The sequence below is a fragment of the Engraulis encrasicolus genome, chromosome 1 (assembly GCF_034702125.1).
Source record: "Engraulis encrasicolus isolate BLACKSEA-1 chromosome 1, IST_EnEncr_1.0, whole genome shotgun sequence".
Classification (NCBI taxonomy): Eukaryota; Metazoa; Chordata; class Actinopteri; order Clupeiformes; family Engraulidae; genus Engraulis; species Engraulis encrasicolus.
The window spans coordinates 40275912-40301296 of record NC_085857.1 but is presented as its reverse complement, the minus strand read 5'-3'; the positions used below and the strand labels follow the sequence as shown (position 1 = coordinate 40301296).

Here is a 25385-nt window from a genome sequence, read left to right as displayed (position 1 = left end):
GAAAGCCTTTATTGTCAGTATACAAAGTATACTGAGATTTTAGCTTCCCTACAAAGTGCACAGTCCTTTATAGATGAGCATTGTCCAGTAAGTGTGTGTTCATTGTTGTAACAGCTTTGGGGAAGAAGCTGTTCTTCATCCTATTGGTTCTGGCTGGCAATGCCTTGCCTTTATTAGCGTGCCAATATATGTAAACAGTAGCCAGCTCATATATTGGCGCGCTAATGCCATGCTCAGCCGTCACTTCCAGCGAGGGCACAGTGCATAGTGCTCAAAATTTTCCACGACACTATGCACTTAAGACCTCAGTGCACTGTCTGCACTGTGCACCGACTGTCAGTGCACTGACAAAAGTGCGTCATTTGAGACACAGTCATGGACTGCACGCACTAAACGGCGGCCATGGCTATGTCTCAAATGACGCACTTTTGTCAACAAAAGTCCGACTCCATCTCAAAACGTTAAAGTTATCCACTGCCCTGCTCACAGCTTCACTACTTCGCTTGTTTACAGTCCCCTCCCCCACAGCTTTCTGTCGCGCTTACTACGTCACAGTCAGTTGCGCTGATTGGTCAGAGCGTTGGCCTATAGGCATAGACACGGTTTGAAAGACAACGGGTTGTGCTCAACAACAATGTTCCGTTGTATCCATTCATCGGAGCCAGACTAAATTAGACATCCAATCCATTTAGGCTGGTTTATCAGGCTAGTAGACCGCCTTAAACCAGCTCACCTAGATCTGGCCAGGCCTGTCGAGTTGGTGCAACCCCCGAGACGGGGACGGCCTCCGACTAGGCCCCCTCTTCCCGTTCCTCCTGCCCTTTGGCCATGCCGCAGGGGAGGCCTATTGACATACACAGAGGGGGCAGTTCCACCTTCTCTCATTCAGCGGAGCCACACTGGGTGTTTGATTCGCCCCCTACGCCGTTGATTAACTAATTTATTATTCTTTTTTTCAGGTTCTCTCTTAATGTGAATTCTGGGGGGGGGCATGTGTAGTGCTTTCTCAACTGACATAATTCACTTAATCATTCGTGTATTCGGTTATACGTTATGCTGTTCGTCATCTCTACTGTTCTGTTCACTTTATAGTTGCGGTCCCTTTAAAGGTACTCTGTGCAGGAAATGGTCAAAAAAGGTACTGCAACTATGCTGCTCATTGAAACTGTGTCGCCTATTGCCAAATTTGACCTTTTCATTAAAGTTTACATAGAAATAATCTAATATTTTCTAGTATGGCCCAAGTACAGTCATTTTTGCAGCTAAAAATGGCTATTTCTGGAAATTCAAAATGGCGGACCATGAAGAAGATCCCCCTTTTCATGTATGAAAAGTGCAATTTTTCCAGTCATAATGAATTCTTAGAATTTGATGGGGGAGGTAAATATTCATGAAAAAGATAACATTAGTGAATGGGTAGCATGAATTCTGGAAATAAAACAACTAAAAATCTCACACAGTGTCCCTTTAAGAGTTCCGATGATGTTTAATGTTGCCGGCTTTTCTGTCATTAATAAACGCGACTCACAGAGTCTTAATGTGAGAAGTTGTACGGCTCATTTCTTCGCCTTAAGACAACTTCCACAATGTTAGCTTTCATGCAAAACTGTTAGAGACTACAACGTTCTCCTCGTATATTTGACGTGAACTGAGGCACAGCCAACCCGACTGCTGCACTGCGGTTGAAGTGGCTGCACGTCGGACATGCGACTTCTGTTGTGTAGTCCAAATAATTACATATTTTAGCACGCACACAACTCAAAAAATGCTTGCCAAGTGAAGCCAACAAGCACACCATTGGTTATCATTAATTAATATTTTCAGAAAAATCAGGATAAGTTGTTGAACAAACATGTCTGACGTCTATCTTTGGCAATGTAGGACCGTTTAACAGACATGTCTGCCAGAACATCCTACCGTAGGATAAAATTAAAACGTAGGACCGTTCGTCAGAACACCGGCCAAATGCTGCCGCTCAAGATTGCTCCACAGAAAACAGACGTAGTGCGGAGCCAAGTCTCTTGGCAGAAGTACGTAGGATGGTACATGCGGCTAATGTATTCTGGCCCCCATCTGGCCAGCAGGCCGCCTATTGAATATTGAATCCCTGTATAGATGAATGAAAAAAAACTCAAGGACAGCGCTCTCAGGCTTCTGTTTTTTTTTTATTCCACTATGAAAGTTTTGGGCTTGAGTGCTCTTCTTCAGCCTGTAATGGCAATTGGGACTAAATAATGAAAAAAATACATTACAAGTGAAGATCAATAATATAAAACTGTCCAAACTGTAGCTGCCCTCTGGTACTGTGCTGCTGAGGCATTGGAATAAAGTTCACACATAGTGAATCGGTATCTGCGAGTACCAACAAATAGGGGACCGATACCATTTACCGATGATTGTCTGACACTTGAACGCAGCCTTGAACTTATTTTATTTCAGAGGTATTTACAAAAAGTTACACTGGATTCACTTTGTTATAGTCTTTTTCCTGTTTCACAAAGGTAGGCAGCAGCCTGACAAAGCCATGAAGTAGTACGCAGCTCCTCATATACTGTATATACAGCATACATTTCAAATAGATTGGTATCCGTATGGTATAGGTATCGGCCGATACTGCACAGCCAGGTATCGGATATCGGTATCGGGGCCAAAAACTGGTATAGTGCATCTTCCACATCTGAGATGCTCCGATGTGTTCAATAGAAGGGAGGCCTGCCTCCTCGATTGATAACGAAGACGTAGCCGGATACAACATCCTGACTACACGGTTGGTCAAAGCGTAAAGGCACATCAGGAGGTCAATAGAGGGGAGGCCTGCCTCCTCGATTGATAATGGAGACGTAGCCGGATACAACATCCTGACTACACGGCTGGTCAAAGCGTGAAGGCACATCTGGAGGTCTGGGGATCTTCAGCACCTCTTCCACATATGGAGTGGGGTCAGGGAAGACCTTGTCAAACACCAAGTCCACCAGCTCTTCCTCGTAGCCTGGAATAAAATCATCTAGATTAATATCTGCAACGTCCTTGTTTTATTTTTTGCTGTTGCTGATGGATATACACGCAGCGGCCACTATATTAGGTACACCTGTGCAACCAGTCATTGGCACAAACTTCTAGTCCGTCAATCGCATGGCGGCAACTCAGTTCATTAAAGCATAGATATGGTAAAGATTATTTGCTGCAGTGCCAACTTAACATCAGAATGGGGAAGAAATGGGCTCATATAAATTGGGGAAAAGAAGATTGAAAAAAATGTTGATTAGTTTGTGTTTGATTTCGGCTACGATACTTCAGAATTTGGCGTCAACAACATGAGAACATGGATCCATCTTACTTTTTATCAACGGTTTTAGGCTTGTCGTGTATTGGTGTGAAGATATTTGTTTGGCACACTTTCGCAGCCAGACCACGCCCTACTAGTGACGCAACACCTTCAGTGTTGCTTCTAGTCAGGAGAAGAGCAATGAAAATAGTTTCTGATCTCTTGAAAAAATCGGAAACTCATCTGGGGAACCCATCCGCTTTGAGCAGCACCAGTGTCAAGTCCCACAGAATTAGAATCTTTTTTTTTTTTTTTTTTTTTTTTTTTTTAAGTAACATTTTTATTGAAGGAAGGTTTTGTAATACAGGGTATACATTGTGACACATCCTTCTTTTTTCTTCTTTTTCAAACAAGGAACCCAGTCCCACCCAAACCCACCCTACCCACCCATACACACTGTCTTATTATGAAAGGAGAGTAATGTATACATAAAAATACATAAAATATAGAAAACAAAACAAAACATAGCACGTCTCGTTTCTGGTTAATATGTCTCAGCACAATATAAGTATACCCATGTACACATACAGTGCATTTGTTTACAGTTATACAGACAAATATGTACGTATACATGTAATGTATAAAAGTGAGGAACAAAAGAAAAAGAGTAACAACAACAACAAAAAATGCACATATGCCGGGCCGCAATATGTTATCTTAAGGGAGAGTGGTGAGGGTTCCAAAGTATGAAATCAGTGGATCCCAAAGTTTATGAAATGTCTTTATTGACCCCCTGGTGAAATATTTAATTTTTTCTAATTTTAGGAAGAGCATTAAGTCACTGAGCCAAGTGGATGCTTTTGGTGGGTGGGGAGATTTCCACTTTAAAACTAACCTCCTTCGGGCCAACAGGGAGCCAAAAGCGAAAGCATTTTCCTGAGTGGTTGTTAATGGAAGCTCAGGATCCACTACTCCAAAAATGGCAAGTTCTGCAGTGGGCTGTACATTAGTACCAAAAGCGTCATTCAATGTTTCGCAAACACCAGACCAAAACTCTACAAGTTTCGAGCAGGACCAAAATGTGTGGGTCATGCCAGCTGCAGGCGAATTACAGCGCTCACACCTATCTTCCATGTTTGGATATATTTTGGATAATTTGAGTTTGGTGTAATATGTCCTGTGCAGAACTTTAAATTGTATTAGGCTCAAGCGTGCACAAGAGGATGTGCCATTGACTTTATTTTGAGCATATTCCCAGACAGTATCTGAAATTTCTGTCCCCAGTTCTTCTACCCAGTCATTTCGAAGTTTGTCTAGTGTTACACCCTGAAGGGAAGAAATTAAATGATAGATGGATGAGATTTGACCCTTGTGTTGCATATTGACCTTAAGGACTTTCTCCAGTCCTGAATCCTCAGGCAAATGGGGGAAAGTTGGGCTTAGTGACCGAATGAAGTGTCTTACTTGGAGGTATCTAAAATTATCTGAACGTTGTAGTTGACCTTTATCACTTATTTCAGCAAGACTACCAAAAACACCATCTATATAGAAATCACAACATGTAGACAAACCTTTTCTTTGCCATTCACTAAATGTGTGGTCTAGTAGAGCTGCAGGAAAGAGGTGATTTTTACAAATTGGGCTATACAGGGAGAATTCTGTAAGTTTAAAATGTTTTCTAAACTGTGCCCATATTTTGAGAGTTGAGATTACTACAGGACTGGACGTAAACTTTGAGGGTGGAAATGGTAATTTAGATGTTATCAAAGCAATCAGTGAGGTGGATAGACATGAATTTGCCTCGTCTTGGCACCAATCTGTGGTTGGGGTCTGAAACCAGCATATAACCTTTTGTATGTTACATGCCCAATAAAAATACTTCAGGTTTGGAAGTGCTAGCCCACCTACATATCTGGGTCTTTCTAAAAGATTCCTGCGAATTCTGGGGGTTTTATTGTCCCATAGAAATGAAGAGAGTACCCTGTTCAGAGATTGAAAAAAAGATTTAGGAAGGAAGACAGGGAGACACTGAAACAAATATAAGAGTCTAGGAAGCACATTCATTTTTATGCAGTTAACTCTACCTGCAAGTGACAGCTGGAGTGTAGACCATCTTTTAATATCAGATTCTAAATTATTGACAAGAGAGGTGAAGTTTTTGTTGTAAAGGTCTGAGAAAGAACGGGTGATATTAATACCAAGATATTTAAAGCCTGATTTTGATGTATGGAAAGGAAGTTCGCTGTCTGAAAGTTGAAGTGCCAAAGTATTTACAGGAAAACATTCACTTTTGCTTAGGTTTAATTTGTACCCAGAGAATACACCAAACTCTTTTAAAGTATTCAAAATAGAAGGAACACACTTGACTGGGTCTGAAATGTACAACAACAGGTCGTCAGCATAAAGAGATACCTTGTGCTCAGTTCCTAGCCTATGGATGCCATGTATATCAGTAGAAGACTTAAGCTTAATTGACAAGGGCTCTATTGCCAGAGCAAACAACAGAGGGCTTAGGGGACAACCTTGTCGTGTACCCCTTGACAAAGGAAAACATTGAGAAGCCACTCTGTTCGTCACCACTGACGCTCTAGGAGAGGTATATATAACAGTCGTACCCAAGAGGTAAATGTGGTACCAAAGCCAAACTTTTCCATTACTGCAAATAGGTAAGGCATTTCTGTCCTGTCAAACGCCTTCTCTGCGTCCAGTGAAACAACCACCTCTGGCACCTCCCTGGACGCAGGGGAGTGGACAACATTAAGCCTTTCCTGATATTTATAAAAGAGTGTCGGTTTCTCATAAAACCAGTTTGGTCCATTGAAATAATAGGAGATATGACCTTGTCTAATCTAAGCGCAAGGAGTTTAGCTAATATCTTCACATCTGTATTTAAAAGAGAGATGGGTCGATAGGAACCACACTCAAGTGGGTCTTTACCTGGTTTTAGAATGAGTGAAATGGAGGCTTCGGTAAGACTCTGTGGAAGATGTTTTTGTGTTAAGGAATTATTAAACATTTCTAATAGAATCGGAACAAGTTGTTTACTAAATTTTTTATAAAATTCCACAGGATAGCCATCAGGCCCTGGAGTTTTGCTGCTCTGCATGCTCTTAACTGCGTCAATGACTTCCTGTAATTGTAAAGGGCTGTCTAAGTCATCTCTGGCAGCGTCGTCTAGAGAGGGGAAGTCAATGGTATCCAAAAACTTGTTCATGGGTGAGGTGTCACGTGGGAATGTGGATGTATACAAATGTGAGTAATATTCTTTAAAGGTGTTATTTATTTCCTGTGGGTCTACAGATAAGACTTGTGAAGATTTTCGAATTTGTGGGATCAGACGTGAGGCTGCTCTACATTTTAATTGATAGGCCAAAAGGCGGCCAGCCTTATCACCATGTTCGTAGTAATGACCTTTGGACCATAGTAGGTGTTTTTCAGTTTTTTCCAATGATAACAAGTCATATTGAGTTTTCAGTTCAATTCTAATTTTGTTTAATTCAGGTGTTGGGGATGCAGCGTATTGGTTGTCTATTTTAGAAATAAGTTCTTGCTCCTTTTTCTTCCTTTCTTTATTGCGTGATGTGGAATATGAAATTATCTCGCCTCTTATAACCACCTTTAGTGTTTCCCACAGAGTGGATGGGGAAATGCAGTCTGTTCTGTTAAATGATAAGAATTCGTCTATTGCCCCTGAAATGCGCTTACAAAAATGGTCATCAGCCAATAGGGCAGTATTCAATCTCCAGGTGTTATGCGGAGCAAGATTTTGTGAAAATGTGAGATCAAGGATGACAGGTGCATGGTCTGACTCAACAATGGCCATATACTCTGCTTTTTCAACCGCAGGAAGTAGTGTTTTGTCAATAAAAAAATAGTCAATCCTACTGTATGTATGGTGTACGTGAGAATAGAAGGAAAAATCTTTTTTCAGTGGGTACAAGAATCTCCATGGGTCCACACAACCAATCCTACATATAAAATCAGAAAGGACTTGGGACATTTTAGATCGAGTAAGGGTTCTGGGACATGAGCGGTCCATTTTTGGGTCAACTACTGTGTTCATATCGCCAGCCAGGATCAGCTTGTGTGTGTCCAGATCTGGTATGAGGGATATTAGTTTAGTAATAAAGCTGCTGTCATCCCAGTTAGGAGCGTATACATTTACAAGGACAGTAGGAGTGTTAAAGAGAGAACCTGATACTATAATATATCGGCCTTGAGGATCAGAGATTATTTTGGATGAAGTGAATACAATTTTTTTATGGATTAATATTGATACCCCTCGAGATTTAGTGTTGTAGCTGGAGTGGAAACTTTGCCCAACCCAATTCTTCTTCAGCCTAATCTGATCTGCAGTTATGAGGTGGGTCTCTTGCAAAAATACTATGTCCACCTTTAGCTTCTTTAAATGAGAAAAAACACGTGCCCTTTTAATTGGTCCATTGAGCCCCTTAACATTCCAGCTTGAAAATCGTACTGGTGCCGAGCCCACATCAAACCCGACATTACGTGCATTATTACCATCAGACATATTCAGAAAAAAAAAAAAATAAAATAGAGTGGTGACGAGACGTGCTCATAATGGCATGAAGCGCTTTTTTGCTTTTGAGGTCATATGTAAATAGAAACATGTTGGCAGTGTGTAACCCCCCTTCAGAAAAACAAAAAATATCCCCCCAGGTCCCTAAAAACAGCCCCTCTATCCCAAACAAACAACACACACAACCTATGTCTGTCAACTGAACAGCGACAGACTGCAGGCTCCCTCCTAATAATACAGTCTTCCGATGCATTCTAAACCGTCCGTGAAGAGAATGACCCTTTACTGTCATTGAAACGTATTGAAGTGGACATAAAGAGTGTTCATTATAAACAAAAGTCATTTAAGGTCCACAACCATTGTAGTTAAGAGAGAAAGAAAAAGTGTGAGAGAAAACAAATAAACAAACAAACAAACAAAAAACCCTGCGTATGCAGACAAGCCGAATAGGCGTGTTGTTACAGACCGTAGCTTCACAAATTATAGTCACTGAATAGGCACGCGCGTCATTACAGCAAAATGGTTCTGAGCAGACACCATTCGAGTAGGCTAATAGGTAGCAATGAATGTGATAATTAACTCAGTATTCACTGCCTGGGAAGTATGTCAGGTTGGCTATAAGTAAAGTTCAAGCAGGTCACTGAATCCCCGCATCATGTTACAATGCACTGGCACTGTTATTCTAAGATACCTGGCGCCATCCGACGGTCGTAGAATGCCTTTGCCTCCTCTGGCGTGCCAAAGTTCAGGGTTTCCCCTTCGAAGAATACGCGCAGCTTGGCTGGATACCGGAGTCGGAACTTAATCCCTCTCAGGTAGAGTGAGTGCTTGATGCTGTTGAAGTCCGCCCTCCTCTGAGACAAACTGTTGCTGTAGTCAGCGTAAATCCGTACAGTGGCGTCCTTGTATTCTATGGCGTTCTGTGTTGCAAAGTGTAGGAGACGTTCCTTATCTTGAAAGCGGTGAAAGCATATCAAAAATGTCCGTGGATTTTCGTCAGCTGTTGTCGGTTTCTTCCCTACTCGATGCGCTCTGTCCAAGGTTGGGGCTGAGTTGAAAACTTTGCCGCCTGTAATTTCCATCAGCATTTCAGACATAAATGTCACAGTATCTCCATCACCTTCGCTGCCCTCGGGTACATTTATGATTCTCAAGTTGGATCGACGTGAACGGTTTTCCAGGTCTTCAATCCGATCGAGAAGGGCTGCGTTTTGCTTGCGCAGGGACTGAATGACTTGCTCCACTTCGGTGATTTTCTCAAAATTATCACCAGCTAAAGTTTCTGCATCGGTCAGGCGCGTTTGAAAACCATCCACTGTCTCTCGCAAAGCGTTAACGGAGGCATGTAAAGGGCCCACAGCTTGTTGGATGAGACTGGAAATGTCCTCTTTTATGCTGGTACGTTGTTTAGACAGTTCTTGAACCAGTTGCGACATTGAGATTCCTTCTTCTTGGGAGAGACGGTTAGCAGGAGACGCCATTGCAGCTAGCTTCTTGGCAATCGTGTTCCTTGTAGTCGGTGGAGCAGGATTTGGTTTCGGTTTTGAATGTTTGCTCATCATACGTTTGCAATTATGGCATATAGTACACTTTTCTACGTTATTAAAACTGACTTTCGTTGGACAATGAATGGATAATTTTAAAGTTATTTTCAAGCGAGGTCAGAGCTCTTCACCCTTGCTGCCTATCTCTCCATGGCGCCGCCGGAAGTCCAGAATTAGAATCTTAAGTGAATTAAACTTAACATTGACAATGATTACTCATGGGCACGCCGTTGTTCTTGATTAGGTGCCAATTCCTAATTCCACAAAAAGTAAAGAGGGTTACTCTCCTAGGCCCTGCAACTAGGAAAGTGTACCTAATTAAGTGGCCAGTGACCATACAACTTGTGTAACATTACATGTTTTATCTACGTTCATAATATTGTTCTTTTTTAATAAATAAATGCCCATTTGCAATGTACATACTACTAATATATAATTCTCAAACACTTACGGTATGTTGGCTCCACCATCACTGGCTTGTCTGTGCATTCTCTTGTCTGGGACTTGAGAAAGGCCACCCTGAACAGGGGCTCACCATCAGCTGAGGTCGCTTGGGGACGGCCTGAGTTTTCATTAAAGTGCAGCGCTGCCAAATACAACCTTGGAGGGACATAAGGCAAAAATGTTTTCTGTTAATCTCAAAAGAGTCTATAATCTGTCCTGTGACTCCTAAATGTGATCCGCCATTGATATTGAAACAATAAATGCTCAGACAATTTTCTGACTTGAGACATTCTCAGGATTCCAGACCTATGTGTATGATGTAGTTCCACTTGCTCCACCAGGGAGCTCCGGAGCTACATACTTAGACATAGCATAGCTTGAACATGATAGGGTTTTAAAACTTTAAAACTAGATTTGTGAAAAATGTGTTGACAGAATTGTGACCTTAGAGCTTGAAATGTGTGCGTACTACAGAGTTACAACTGATTTCACATGTTGGAGCTGTAGTTTGTATTCAAAAGGTGTAAGGGCACTCTGACCTTAAATGGCAAAATACGAGCATTTCAAAAAAGGCTTTGGGATAAAACAAATTACCCCAAAGTACCCCTACATCAGGCCCCAAATTAACCATGAAGGCACTTGTTGGTAATGAACATTTCAAAAGTTTTTGGAACAAATATAGACACTGACTGCTCTTGTACTGTTATTCTTCAGTGTTGACATGAGGATACTTCATTTACCTGCATAGTCTTCCTTGATAGGGAAGAATCACATTTTTGGGTGCAAATCGCTTGCTCACACTGTGGAAGTCCTCAAGTGAAGTTGTGTGGGGATGAGGGCTGAGTTTCCATATATCATTCACGATCTTCTCAGTGCCTAGTACCTTCCTCAATTCTGAGAGGGCTTCCGATCCTTTTGGAGAAGAAAAGATCCAAGTATAAAAGGAAAGACCCTCATATGTAAAACAACTTTTCTTTACTGTATAATGCTTGCAACATCTTTACAAATTAAAGGATTTTTTCTGTGAACACACCATCTACCAGCCACTTTGGTCGGTCCTTCAGACGTCTTAGTGAAGTCAACAGACCCTGAGGGAATCGAGGGTCGCTGCGAACATGAACATTTTGAACGCGATACATGAGTGATCGCCACTTTGCTTCTCTCTCCGGTCCCGTAGTGGAGGTCTCTGCTGTCCAATACAGGTGTTCTCTTATGGTGGGGAACCATTTCTTCAGACTTGGAAAGAATTTCTTATGCGACATTGTTTGTAGCTTCTTGGAAAGTTCTGTAGAACAACATAAGAGATCAGAAATGCACAGACTTTCAGTATATAAGTAGTAGACATGGCCCCTGACAGTGCCTGACAAGCCACACAAAAATATCAAAAGGTTTATTCTGCACGGTTCGGAAAGCCTATGGGATGTGTGGTTATGAACAAATTGCTGACATTCAAACTACGTCTCTGCACATATAACAATAAGGCGACAAACCCGCCAAAATAAATATGCTTAAAACAGACCAACAAAGTACCTTTTTCGATGTGTCCTACATCATAGTAGTGTGTGAAGGTGGCCTCACTGAGGAAATCCTCAATCTCGGGTCGAGCCTCTGTGACGACGGTGTCAGGCTTCACGTCATGATCCTTCAAGAGAGTCAGACTCCTTCCCAGGCCTTTTGTCTCCATGCTCTCATTGGCACCAACCTCACTTCTCTAATCACCACATAAACAGGGGGGGGTCAAAAGGGACACATTTGGAACAGTGGTTGGTATTAGATAATTAGATAAAAGGAGGTATAGTCAAGTTCTTTGGGCGCTTCAGCTCAGTTTTTCCACCAGAACTGTAGATTTCGACATGTACTGACTAGCATTTCGCTAGGCTGGAGTATATGGATTTGCCCTAATAAACACTGGTTGATGACTATATAATAAAAAAAAGTATACAAAATCATCCCAAACATACTGTACAACACTGACATAGGACCCCATGATTCCATTTGAAGATTGAAAATAAAAAAAATAAAAAAAACAAGTACCTCAACTAGCTGAATATCGATGACTTTGTTATTTCTGAGGTCCATCATGGTGTAGCTGCCAAACCTGGCAGTAAGGCCTGGCCAAAACACATATTCATTACACACATAGTACAGTGCATCCCCCCATATTACTATATAATATAGAACAAACAATCCTCATGAATTGAGAAAATGTCAAAAAGGATACCAGTGTGCATGAGACAACTAGCCAAGCCGCGCCCTCCTAGAGACGCAACACTTTCAGCGTTGTAACTAGTCAGGTCAAGAGCAAGTACTTTCTGAGCTCCCGAAAAATGGAGAATTCCTCCCATTTTGTCGGTAAGCAAAAAAACATTAGCAAACCAAGGGAGCCAGGTCAACCATGCCATTTGGGAAATCACTGATTCTTGAAAGTTTGGCAAAAACATGTCCCTGCAGTAAAATATTAATTCTGTTGAAAATCAACTAAATTTTCACAAACAAAATGAACCCAGGTAATGGCCAAGGGGTCTGTCACACGAATACACAGTTGTTTGAAATATTTATGTGTAATTTTATTACTTTTCATGGCTATAAACCTGTCCACACCCTGTAAAAACGCCTGTCCCAAGGACTGGCATCATCATTTCAATTGACTTAAAATACAAAAATCACTAACAGAATTGAACAATATCACCATGATGTGGAAGACCATATTAAAGTGGTTCTACAGATGTGCACATAGTGGATGTAAAACAATATTTACTATTATTTACTGATTGCTCAAAATGTGTCCAGCATATTGGTCACCACCGTCAGATTTTTTCTAAAAGACAATAAAATCAGGTATGCACAAGGTCATTTTCATTACTGAGGACCCTTTTCAAACCTTTAGCTCTACTGCCTACTTCACCATCACTGAAGCTCCTGTAAGTTTATTATTTTGTCCTCAATTTGTTAATTTGTTTGGACACTGGTACTGTCCCAACCATAAACTGTCAACACCGTCGGGGTTTTAATAGTATTGTATTACATTAATGTTAATAAATATAATTTTTTTCAGAAAAGGTATGAAGCACCCAAGAAACAGAGCGAAAATGAAATGGCTAATGTGAACAAACAATGCATAATATTTAAAAGAGTGTTTTTTTGTCTCACACCGTCAGATGTCACCACCGTCAGATTTTGTTCTGCTCATCATGTTGTGCCATATTTTACTAAATTGTGCTGGTTAATGAAACATTACTAGGCATGTTAGTAATAATTGTGATCCAAAATGATACTCTAGCCACCACTGAGGTGCATTTGGAGGTTTTTTTGTCAGAAAACCTGACGGTGGTGACATCTGATGGAGTTCACCAAAAAACACGTTTTACGTATTTTTGACATGTTTTAAGAATATGCATACAATAAGTATCTACAGTTATGTTGAATTGTTAAAGTAATTCACTTTAATACAGTAAACATGTGTTTTACTTCTAATTCTGTCTGCTGCTGTTGACAAAACAAGAAAGAGCCCATTTTATGAAAAATGTTAAACATGGAGAGCTTGGCCAATGCATTCACTGCACAGCCACGACCTACATCTATGATAATACACCTCTATATTTTGGATTTGAACAACTTAAAAGCTGTTTTTACCACATTGTCAACAACCAGTGGCTTACTTCCTAGATAATCTAACTAATGAAGTAAAAACAAATGCTCATACTGTGCACACACAAAAATAAAGTGTTTATGCAAGATGCCATTGACTTGAGAGGGCTATTTATTTTGCTAAATGCAGGTACTAATTAGGCCACTTTCTCCACTCTCAGATTACTGTCACCACCGTCAGTTCTTAAGTCACCACCGTAAGAAGGAGTTTTGGACATTTTAAAGGAATGTGCTTACAAAATTTTCCTTAGGAGTTGTTGAAATATCAAAGTAATAGCCAATTTAAGCCTACACGAATATTTGTGAATTACAAAAAATTGTTTGTTGTATTTAGGCGTTAAGTAAGCATCGTATGACGGTACATATTTTAAAATTAGAACACATGAAACAGTATTAAAATAGAACAAAAGTGAATTTTCAACATTTAAAGGCATATGTGTGAACCAAAAAATACACATAATCACTTAAAAACTCCAGATACATATGCAACCAAATCAATACAATTTTAATAACTTTTAATTGTGTCTGACGGTGTTGACAAAAAACAAGGTATGATCGGAGAAAAGCCTGATTTCTGAAAAAAATACATAATGGGGAGATTGGCCTTGTGCATTTCTGAAAAGCCAAGACCTTAGTCTACGAGGATATACCATATAATTTTGTAATTCACTTTGTTTTTTTCTGTCAACATTACAACCTGTTTTAGCCACTTTCTCAAGAATCAGTGAAATGTTAATTGTTATGCTCTTGGTCAGACCAAGTCCAGAGGAGATTTGAGAGTCGGCGATAATCAGGCTATGAGACTACTGCCGTACAAAAATTCAATGTATTAAAAGATTAACACTTCAATGACTTGTCTGTATTACATCTGGCATTTGTGATGCCCCTCGTGTGTCTAATTTTTTCCACATTGAATAAATCTTCATGAGTAGCAGTTAATTGGGAGCAACTTGTTATTTTCCCCTTAAATGTGCATACTATGCAAATTCCAAGGTGTTCATGTGTGGGTAATCAATTGAGATGACCCACATGCCACCATATCAGCGACTCCTACTGTGTACCTGGAAGGTCTGTCCTCATGTCTCCACGAAGGTGGATGAGGTGCTGTTGAGAAAGCTCTGCCAACAGGCCGTCTTGGGTCGTCCTCCACTTGTGGACGATAGCTGGCTCTATGTACATACGGGCATGTCTTTGGAAGGTCTCGTAGGACAACATCTTCAAGCTCATCGTCTTAAAAATCTAAAGCAGTTAAGGAGAGTGCAAACACAAGATCACAAATTTGCGAGCATACTTGTGCAAATTTAAAGATTATATCTGACAAGATCACAACAAGCTTATTTTTTATGTGATGCATGATGTATAGTAAATGGGTTTGATCTCACATGGCAATATTGTTGAAAGTGCAATATTGTCTATCCAATGTTTGTCTAATCGTTACCTGTCCGATGTTGGTGAAAGATGCACCATTGATGTAAATGGCCACAGCCAGTTGTAGGTTCCCTGCAGGAGTGCTACCAAGAACAGGCTGGCTGTTCCATCGTCGAGAGTACTGACAATATTGACAGTGCTGCTGCACCGTCACGAATGTGCCCACACGTCTTGTCCGGACATCTGTCTTCATCTTACAGTCAGGACACTCTGTAAACAGCTCCCTTAAGCAGGATTCGTAGACGATATACGTAGGCGCCTTTTGGACAGGTGTAGGGGTTTCTGTTCTGCTACAAATGACAAATAAGAATGTACAGAATATTCATAATGGCAACTAATAAAAACACACGATAATAAAAACTCCTATAGGTGATCGCTATGACAATTATGGCAACATCAAACTCTTAGGATCAAATTCAAACCCATTCACAACTTCCCATGAATCACATAAGGGTCATTCCACGCCAAATCAACAAGAGCCCGCACACTTAGGTCTCAAATAATTCTGAAAATATTACCAAGTGTACCCATGGTACTTAAGAGAAGCACTGTAAATTTATTTGAATGTAAGCTGTATACTCTCCGTGTTACAGCCAATTTTACTGGGGGAGGGGGGTGCCCATTTTGTTCACACTCTTTTTTTTGTCAAAGTTCACAAGCCCGTAGCTCAATAACTAAACAATGTAGGAAGCTCAAATTTGGCATGCTGGTACATAGATAGGAATAGTTTGTTGCAAAACTGTCAGTTTTGGTCTGTATGATCCTGCATCGTCATGGCATTCCCTCAAAGATGATACAAATTGTACTGGAGTTTTTGGCTGTGCTCTGTTTAGGCCTTCAGAAGACATATTTGTGCCCAACATAGCCTCATGATTTTTTCCCCTTGTAGATACAAGTAGAAACACTCCCATAAAAATCTATAAATAGAAAGGAAACCCCATCAGTGTTTGACCAGAAGACCTCATAAGTCTGACAAATCATTTTGGGTGTCATTTTCAGAGCTCCAGAACCCCTTGTGGGATTGTCCACAGATTTTTATTTTATTTTTTTCTTCATTCTCCATGAATTCTTCTTTTTAAAAATGCAAATGAGACTTGTCTTATGTGATGTTTTCTTTTGTAATTTCGAACCTGAACATGGCCAACATGCACATTGAGGGCAATATGTTTTCTATGCGTTTCTTCCGCTGCCATCTGCTGGTCAAAAAAAGTAACAACATGACTCTTTATGCCTGACCTACTGTATCTTTTGGTGTGCGAACCTGCTCCCACATTTAACGCTCCTGAAATCATTGAAATTGAAAGGGATACCTGCACCCCTGCACAGGGACTCTCGGGTGATCATGTCTGGGCAAAATTTGAATTTGATTATTTAGTCTTTACATTAAATGTTATCGAAATCATGTTGCTCTCTTTTTGCATTTTGCCCATGTTCAGGGTGGAAATTACAAAAGAAAACATCACATAAGACAAGTCTCATTGGCATTTTTAAAAAGAAGACTTCATGGAGAATGAAGAAAAATATAAAATAAAAATCTGTGGACAATCCCACAAGGGGTTCTGGAGCTCTGAAAATGACACCCAAAATGATTTGTCAGACTTGTGAGGTCTTCTGGTCAAACACTGATGGGGTTTCCTTTCTATTTATAGATTTTTATGGGAGTGTTTCTACTTGTATCTACAAGGGGAAAAAATCATGAGGCTATGTTGGGCACAAATATGTCTTCTGAAGGCCTAAACAGAGCACAGCCAAAAACTCCAGTACAATTTGTATCATCTTTGAGGGGATGCTATGACGATGCAGGATCATACAGACCAAAACTGACAGTTTTGCAACAAACTATTCCTATCTATGTACCAGCATGCCGAATTTGAGCTTCCTACATGGTTTAGTTATTGAGCTACGGGCTTGTGAACTTTGACAAAAAAAAGAGTGTGAACAAAATGGACACCCCCCTCCCCCAGTAAAATTGGCTGTAACACGGAGAGTATACATCTTACATTCAAATAAATTTACAGTGCTTCTCTTAAGTACCATGGGTACACTTGGTAATATTTTCAGAATTTTTTGAGACCTAAGTGCGCAGGCTCTTGTTGATTTGGCGTGGAATGACCCATAAAACATTAAGCTGTCTGGTGATAGTCGTCAAAGGTGTACAGTAAAGGCAAGGATTGTACCAGTGTACCACACTAAACACAATGAGAATCATTTCACCCATCAACTGAGTATAAAATAGATTATCTGAAAGTCAGCTCACGTTAAACCTGCCGACTCAGTCTTGATCGTCACTGTCTCCCCAATGTCCATCAATGAGCTGCTGTCCTTCTCTGCTTCCTCCTCCAGGTCCAGACGTGGCCTCTTGCTCGGTCTCTCGTAGGGATCAAAGGGAAATCTCTCGACCGTCTCCGATTCAGTGCTGGCACAGACATCGCTGTAGGACACAGACGTCTGTGTGTCTGAGACAAGAGAAAACAGGATCTCCCATAAGGTTAATCAGGGTCCCAAACATGCTAACAGTCCATGCAGACCAAGAGTGACCATTTCTCAACAGGCGAATCAGTTAATCAAAGTGAGACACAACCGGTTTTCTTTGGATGTTTTGAATCAAACACATTTAACACAGTAAGTGAAGTACAAACAAATTGATGGTATTTTGCAAAGTGGACAATGGTTAATATACCTCTGCTTTTGCAGTGGGGTTTAAATGTCTCGACAGACAATTGTGTTGCAACGGTAGTCGTTTCTGGTGGATCAGTTTGGCAAGCCATATGGTGACCCATCAAACGCTGTCCAGGTGGAGTGGCCTAAAATTTGACAGAACAAGTTAAAATACTCATAATACATTTGTTTTTGTCCAGTGCTAGTTAGCCGCTGCTAACACTGGGCTTTTGCTGTTATTCAGCAGGGCATAGCAGTAGCCATCGTTATAAATCTCTACTTTCCACCCCTTTACGACGCTCAAGGTTGCCAAAATTTCATTCTGTAGAGTCGTAAGGGTTGTTGACATGTAAAACAAGGCATAGAGAACTTTAGCCCACACTTTGTTTAAACAATGGCATTCTTACAGGCTGCAGCCGGTTGGTCGAGATAGCCAACGCCAGAGTCGGTTTACTTGAGACTGTCCAGTGTGTTCACTCACTACTTTTGCGGGTGGTACTGCACTCTAGGGGCGCCAACGGGTGAGTGCAGACTCCATTCAGATTAATGGGCTGCGCTCTCTCGACAGCACCCTCTTGGTCAGGATCAGGAACCTATGGCTCTAGGGCCATATGTGGCTCTTTTGGGAACTGTATATGGCTCTTACTTATCTAGGGTTGCCAACCATCTCTTGAAATAAAGAATCGTCCTGTATTTATAAATAAAAGTATGGCTTCCATATAGAGTTGAAATGGGACAAGGGAAGTTAACAAGTGTTAAAATGCAGGAAATTACAAGAAATACAAATTTCTCCCAAAACCCTCACCTTAATCAAGTTGACAGTTGGCAATCCTATAGTCTACTTACCTGTTATCAATAAAACTTGACAGTACACATTGTTGGGCTTAATTGAAATACATGCTTTTGATTGTATTCAGTGTTTTTAAAATGGTATGGCTCTCGTGAAAAATTATTTAAATTTTTTGGTGTTTATGGCTCTCTCCACCAAAAAGGTTCCTGACCCCTGCTCTAGGTGAACTGCAGGCATGGATTGACACACTGGACAGTCTCTAGTAAACCGACTCTGGCTTTGGCTATATCGGCAAACCTGCCGCAGCCTGTAAGAATGGCATCGTTTCTGTAGGCTAAAGTTCTCTGCCTCGTTTTACATGTAAACAAGTTTGAGCAACTTTGAGCGTCGTAAATGAATGGAAAATAGTGATTTATAACGATGGCTATTTCTATGCCCTGGTGAACCACAGCAAAAGCCCAATGTTAGCATCGGCTAACTAGCGCTAGATTTCTCAATGCAAGGCATGAATTGAGTTAATTTATGTGCCCAGACCATTTAAGCCATTTTACACCGGATTTCCCCTTTAAGAAGAAATGCCGTCGCTGCGCAGATAACTTGCTCTACTGTTAGGGGTTCACTTAAACTACCGTATTTTTCGGACTACAAGTCGCACTTTTTTCATGGTTTGGCTGGACATGCGACATATACTCTGGTGCGACATATATATGTTTTTTTTTTCTCCACCGGAGAGCACTATGTGCGCAACTAGGCCTATGTTGTGTTGCCTAATAGGCCTACCACTGATAGAAAAAATGTTACAACTTACCACAACAAAAAATAGCATTTACAATGACGACTGAATAGAAATATACCACCCAAAAGAAGTTAATATAGCCTACTGCTGAGTTCAAGCTGAAAGTAATTAAATATGCAGCCGAAAATGGCAATAGGGCAGCTGAACGAAAGTTTGGATGCAATTGAAAACTGTTTGGGGACTGGAGAAAAGCGGAGGGAAATGTGCATGTTGTGAAAAAAAAGCTATCTGAAGATTCAAGGCCCACGTCTAGAAGAAGAGCTGAATACAGGACAAATGTGTTCTCGAACAACGCGCGCGCTGCGAGTCAACGGTCTTGTTACGGGCTCCATGACATTGCCAAAGAAATGAATAGGACTTTTTGCGGAAGTCAGGGACCTCGTGGATTTATCGCGTTATGCAATGCAATCCCCTCTCGTGGATTTATTTGCGCTATGCAACGCAATCGCCTCTATCCGAGAACGAGCGTCTGTGTTATTAAAGACAGTCAGCCGACTTCCAGGTGAAAATCGGTCATTTCCGCGAGTTTCTGACAAACGAGCACAACGTGACACTACCATAGGCTACACAACATGGATAAATCCCCTTCACCTTTGATACCGTCATGGGTTGAAGTCTCAGAAAAGGGGGTAAAGAAAGGCGTGCTCTGGAGACGGAACAAAGTTGCCTCGAACCCTCCCACGGTCCAAACGCAAAGCAATGCCGAAAATTGAATGTTGTTCTGACTACAGGGCAACATGGCGCGTTATCACCGTTTCTTCTTCTTTTTCTTTTTGTGGTTTTATGGCGGTTGGCAAACCATCTTAGTTGGTGCATTACCACCACTTCTGAATGCGTTGCCACTGCTTCAGATGCTGGTTTATAAAACAATGCAGTCTTTGAGCAGCAGCTTACCATGCGCCAGCTATTACAACATAGATTCCATGGATAGAATAACCTTTCAAAAATGTGCGACGATTAGTCCGGTGCGACGTATATATGTTTTTTTCATCTTCAAAATGCATTTTTGGGCCGTTGCGACTTAAACTCCGGAGCGACATATAGTCCAAAAAATACGGTAGTGATTTATCACCCTAAATGTAACCCGTCAATATGACAGACTTCAGATTTTTACGTCATCCCTCAAAAAAACCACACATAGTGGTAGATGACAGAGTAAAGAGCTACAACGCTAACTAGCATATTGTGGCATACTAATTAGCCTACAACATGGCAGAATAGGTGCGCAACTCCAAACATGCAGAGCTGCACAGACACTTGCTGCACGCGCGCACGTATGTGTATGTGCATGAGCATGTGCATGTGTGTGTGTGTGTTTGGGTGGCACGAAAAAAAAGATCGGTCGGTCGGCAACCGGAACCGAAAGTAAAACATTTTTTTTCTAGTTGCTAGTAAAACTTAGCCTGGTTCACACCAGACGGTGTATGTGTAGCTTCGGCGCCCCCTGGCGGAGCAGAGCTTCACACACTACCGCCTGGTACACAGCCATAGAGCGCGCTCCGTCTCCAACCAGAAAATAGACGGAGCATTTATTTCTTAAATATAAACGGTAACTCACATTGAGGAGTCACAAGACAGATTAGAGACTTTATTGACTCTTTAAAGATTAACAGGAAGGTTTTTGAAGGAATTTGTTGGTGAGGAGGCCGTGCAGAAGCAATAAATTCTCAGCCTATTTTCTGGTTGGAGACGGAGCGTGCTCTATGGCTGTGTACCAGACGGTAGTGTGTGTAGCTCTGCTCCGCCAGGGGGCGCCAAAGCTACACACACACCGTCTGGTGTGAACCAAGCTAAGTAAAACTAGCAACAGCTTACAGTCCTGGATATATGGGCAATAAAAAAACATACCTGAGATGGTGGATCCTTAGTGGCTCCAGCATTGCAGGGCAGAGGGTTGTGGTTGGAGGGCCGCTCCTTGTGGGTGGAGGCAGGAAATGAGGTACGTGACAGTGGCATGGCGCAATACATCAAATGCAGCGCAAACTGAGGTTTGAGCACAAATGTTAGCGGGCAGAAAAGACAATGGAAGTGCGCCTCTGTACTGAGCGCTGCATTTGGACCCAACGCCTGTCGCGTTAGACGGCACGACATTTGGCATTTGCAGATGTAGTAGCCTAAAAAACAGAAGAAAACCCTCATCAGTAACTCATAGAGTTCATGAGAAACAGGCCTCGTCATTGGTCAGTGTGAACGGAAATGGTTATCTTTCAAGCCCACTTACAACAGGAACTAGAATCATACCTTTAAATGGAACGGCATGATTGATGTGAAAGTCCATGTGGCCGTTGAATTTGTGTTTATATTCCGTGGAGAACTTGCAGCATGGGCATTTGTAGACCAGGTCCTTTAGGTACTGATTGAGGTCAGGGCGCCCTTTCAATTGTGTGGGATGCTTAAAGATATATATTTATAAGAAATCTGTTATTAATCAAGGTACTTGCTACAGCTTAGAAACAATTCATTTTGCATTTGTACATGTATATATTTATATACATGTTGTGGGCCTTTATTACCAGGTATGGGTCATTTAACATGAAATCAGACACTGACACAGATTTTAATCAAATGTAGCGTGCCTTTTAAGATTGTTTTTGATGTTTGAAAGCTCTTTTCTGGCTCTACACATCAAGCTTACACAAAGAACATAGATCTCTAATTTACGAGGTAGGTAAAAATATCTAAAACAACAACAATGAATGATGATAATTAAAAAATACTTGGCCTTACGTTACTGTAGGGTGCATCTGTATCTTCATTGGACTCCAGTTCCTGGTCCCTCTGTGATGGAGTGTTGACACCTGTAGTATGTTCCATTCCACTGGGGTTCTCATGAGTGCTCTGCAATGGGCTATCTGTAAGAAAGAGGACAGTGCAGCAATACAGGAATGTACTGTACATAGAGGTGACTGTAATGTACATTATGTCACAGTAGTGAGCACACCCCTCACATTTCTGCAGATTTAATGGCTGCATAATTTATGAAATGAAAAATAAATGAAAGCGACTTGGTAGTACTACTGTAAATATTGCCCTTTTGAGATTTGGAATCATTGCATCTGATGTGTTATTTTCACCATTTGAGATTTACTGCAAATAAAGTATCTAAATGACAATATTTACTTGCCGGTAGTTTATAGAATGAAATAACAATGTTTGTTTTACTCAAACACATACCTATCCATAGCAAACTCAGAAAAACTGAAAATTTCGAAGCGGTCCCTCAATACTTGCCAGAGCTGTATATATACTGTATGTACTGTATAAATACATTTTTTGTTTGTTTTTTACACGGCCTTGTAGATCATCTTTCCAACATAGAGTAAAAAATTCATTGGCAGATTCATGCAATTCTGGCGTTCCACCTTGGCACTGAAAAAAAGGCATACCAAGTTCCATTAAAGTGATACTGTCCCTTTGTTTTGGAAATAAGCTTATTTTACACCTCTCCTTGAGTTGTGATTGAGTTGTACCTTTTAAGTCCTATGAGACCAGTTAGCCGCCAGCTGGTCTCATAGGACTCAATGTTAACTTAATTGCTAGCTTGGAGGTAAAATTTGCACCGCCATACTGAGAGAACTGCAGGAAGTACAGGAGAAAGGTACAACTTAATTAAAGGTACAATTCAACTCTAGGAGAGGTGTAAAATAAGCTTAATTCCAAAAATGGGTCAGTATCACTTAAAAATCCTTGCTGGCCACACCTCAACATGTCCGATTTCCTACAGTATGAACCTTCTATACTAATTCAAGAATAACTCATACCGTGCATGATTTCGCTCCCTTGCACACATCCATCATTGGCTGATCTGCTGTCTTCGTCATCATCATCATCTTCATTCAGGAATGTTTTGTTGGTTGCTTTCAGTGGTCGAATATCGTCTCCATTGCTCGCCACTGCCAGCTCCAAACATTTATTGCGAGTATGATTGTATGAAACGGTTATGCCTAATTTGGTGATGCTATCGAGGACTCTCCTCCTTGCGCCGCCACGCTGTAGGATGGTGGTCAGATAGAATGACAGGGCTGACAGGCGTCTGTCCCTGCCCCTCAACGCTATCGCTGCTGCCACACACGCCATATCCACAGAGTTTTTGGAGATGCGTGAAAAAATCGACAATGTCTGTGGGCACACTCGCTGGAGGTCTGCATGCAACTTCGGGAGGGAGAACGCCTTCAGATCTTCAGCTGACGTCTTGGCCAGAATGAATCCGGTGTCTGGACTGAAGATCTTCTTGCACTCCTCTTCAATGGCTTGCAGGATGTAGTCAGTGACCGGTCCAAGTAGCTCTGTGTGTCTCATGATCTGTTTGGCAGCCCCCCTCCAGTTTTTCTTTGCAATGGCTTCCACCACGCCTGCCGTTTCATCATCTGCACACAGAACCCTCTGACTCTTTGAGGGATAATGGGTAACCACCTGAAACACAAAACGAGAATATTCTGTAGCACTAGTCGGTAATAGTTACGTGAACAAAATAATGTGTGTGTTGCATTTGGGTAGAGCATTGGGCAGTCATGGGTAAGCAGTTAGAGTGTTGGACTTGTAACCCAAAGGTTGCCGTTTCGACTCCTGACCACCATTTTGGTGGGGGGAGTAATTAACCAATGCTCTCCCCCATCATCCTCCATGACTGAGGTACCCTGAACATGGTACCATCCCGCCGCACCGCTCCCTTGAGGCGCCATTGGGGGCTGCCCTCTTGCACGGGTGAAGCATAAATACAATTTCGCTGTGTGCAGTGAACACTTGTGTTGTGTGCTGTGGAGTGCTGAGTCACAATGACAATGGGAGTTGGAGTTTCCCAGTTGGGCTTTCACTTCATTTGTTGAGATTTCGGTTTGATGGGATACTGGAAGCTACATTTCCTGGTTTAATCTGACTGCAGCTACTGACATGACCACGGAAAGCATACATGGGGGGGAAACAGGTCACTCGCCCCGGGCCCAGGGAGAAAGGGGCCCCAGAACTTGGTCTTCATTACACTGCAGTCTATTGGGTGGGGGGACCTTTCCAAATACTTTGCCATGGGCCCAGCCAAAGCTGTCAGCGGCCCTGGACTTGACCACAGACCTGACAACAGCATGTTACCAAGTCACACACACAAACACAACAACAACACACTCTCCATTATGCCTGATAAACGGCACATTGGTACTCTGTTTGTTTACAGCGTTGTACAGGAGTATCGGTGACTTACCTCGGTAACACTTTTCCTTGCTCCGTTTTGAGGGCTTTCGTTTGTTGACATGGGAGATTCGGGTGCATTACCACCGGGTATCCTGCGTGAGACACGCTGCCAGTCAGGGTTACCCATAGAATCTTGACATTCATCATCTTCATCCGGATTAGATGTCTGTGTGACGGAGTCCTTTGCCAAATACACTTGACATTCCTCCTGCTGTATTTTCTCGGTCTTTACTGTCACTATCGGCGCAGGAGTGGCATTATTGGATACAGATGATGGTGCCGATGGGATGACAGGATTAGATACATACACAGGTGCAGATGGAATAACAGGATTGGGTAAACAAAGTTGTGCGGAGGGGATGACGGGATTGGGTACACATAGTGGTGCAGAGGGGATGACAGGATTCGGTACACAAACTTGATTTGTTTGTGAGGGAGTGGTGGTCTGAACATACAGTTGATTATTGAAGATAAATAATGTAGGGGTTTGTATAGAGGGGGAGGGCATTTCAAGTTTTGAAATGGGAGAACTCACGTTCCCCCCATACGCTGCACCGCCTATAGAACTCACTAATGTCTGTAAAGAACTAGTTATTGACGAAGATGAGGGTTCAGACTTTGGTAGCGCAACTTCAGCTTTCTGCCATCGTCTAAAAGTTGCGAAAGCGTCTACGACTCTCCCTACTAAGCGAACGCACTTCGAACACACTCGCGTCGATCTTTCCCGCACATTTGACAATTCCAAACCAAGCTTAGCAAGACGTGCGCCTAAACTTTTGCTGTAGCCTTTCTCAAAGATTAGTTGGCTGTTCGAAAGCACGCCATCTTTCCGAAGAATGTCATTGCACAGACGACATCGATCATTTGCTGATGTTTCCGTAGGCATCGGCTGTATGTGTAAAAATACTGAGCTGTGTGCTCCACTCTGTCCACCGTAGGTCGCCATGTTGGCTGTTTTGAGTACTTTTCGGGAATCGGGGCGTCGCAGAGTGGTGTTCTGGCGGCGCATTCTTCAGCGTCACGAGCTGGTTAAGTATCATTGGCTGGTTAGGATTTGAGTGCAAGCAAAGAAGGTGGAGCTAGATCCA

The 25385-nt window shown here is 41.8% G+C and overlaps 1 protein-coding gene across 1 annotated transcript; it reads right to left on the bottom strand.

Moving 5' to 3' along the window:
- Positions 1 to 2414: 2414 nt before the first annotated feature.
- LOC134451618 (uncharacterized) lies at positions 2415 to 25236 on the bottom strand. Its single transcript, XM_063202113.1, has 15 exons — positions 24308 to 25236; positions 22875 to 23526; positions 21841 to 21965; positions 21355 to 21505; positions 20962 to 21227; positions 17550 to 17673; positions 17127 to 17325; positions 14880 to 15159; positions 14503 to 14680; positions 11828 to 11904; positions 11324 to 11504; positions 10827 to 11078; positions 10534 to 10705; positions 9801 to 9949; positions 2415 to 2989 (listed from the first exon to the last, which is right to left on the bottom strand). The coding sequence occupies exons 1-15, from the start codon at positions 25181 to 25183 to the stop codon at positions 2799 to 2801; spliced, it is 3873 nt and encodes a 1290-aa protein (XP_063058183.1). The 5' UTR covers positions 25184 to 25236; the 3' UTR covers positions 2415 to 2798.
- Positions 25237 to 25385: the final 149 nt, after the last annotated feature.

What these genes read in the sequence shown, in the direction of transcription:
- LOC134451618 (XM_063202113.1), bottom strand. Translation starts at nt 25,183, where the DNA reads ATGCCTACGGAAACATCAGCAAATGATCGATGTCGTCTGTGCAATGAC. An exon ending in CTAAGGATCCACCATCTCAG is followed by an intron (nt 17,674 to 20,961) that starts GTATGTTTTTTT and finishes GTCAAATTTTAG; the next exon opens with GCCACTCCACCTGGACAGCG. An exon ending in CATGAGGACAGACCTTCCAG is followed by an intron (nt 11,905 to 14,502) that starts GTACACAGTAGG and finishes TGTTTTGGCCAG; the next exon opens with GCCTTACTGCCAGGTTTGGC.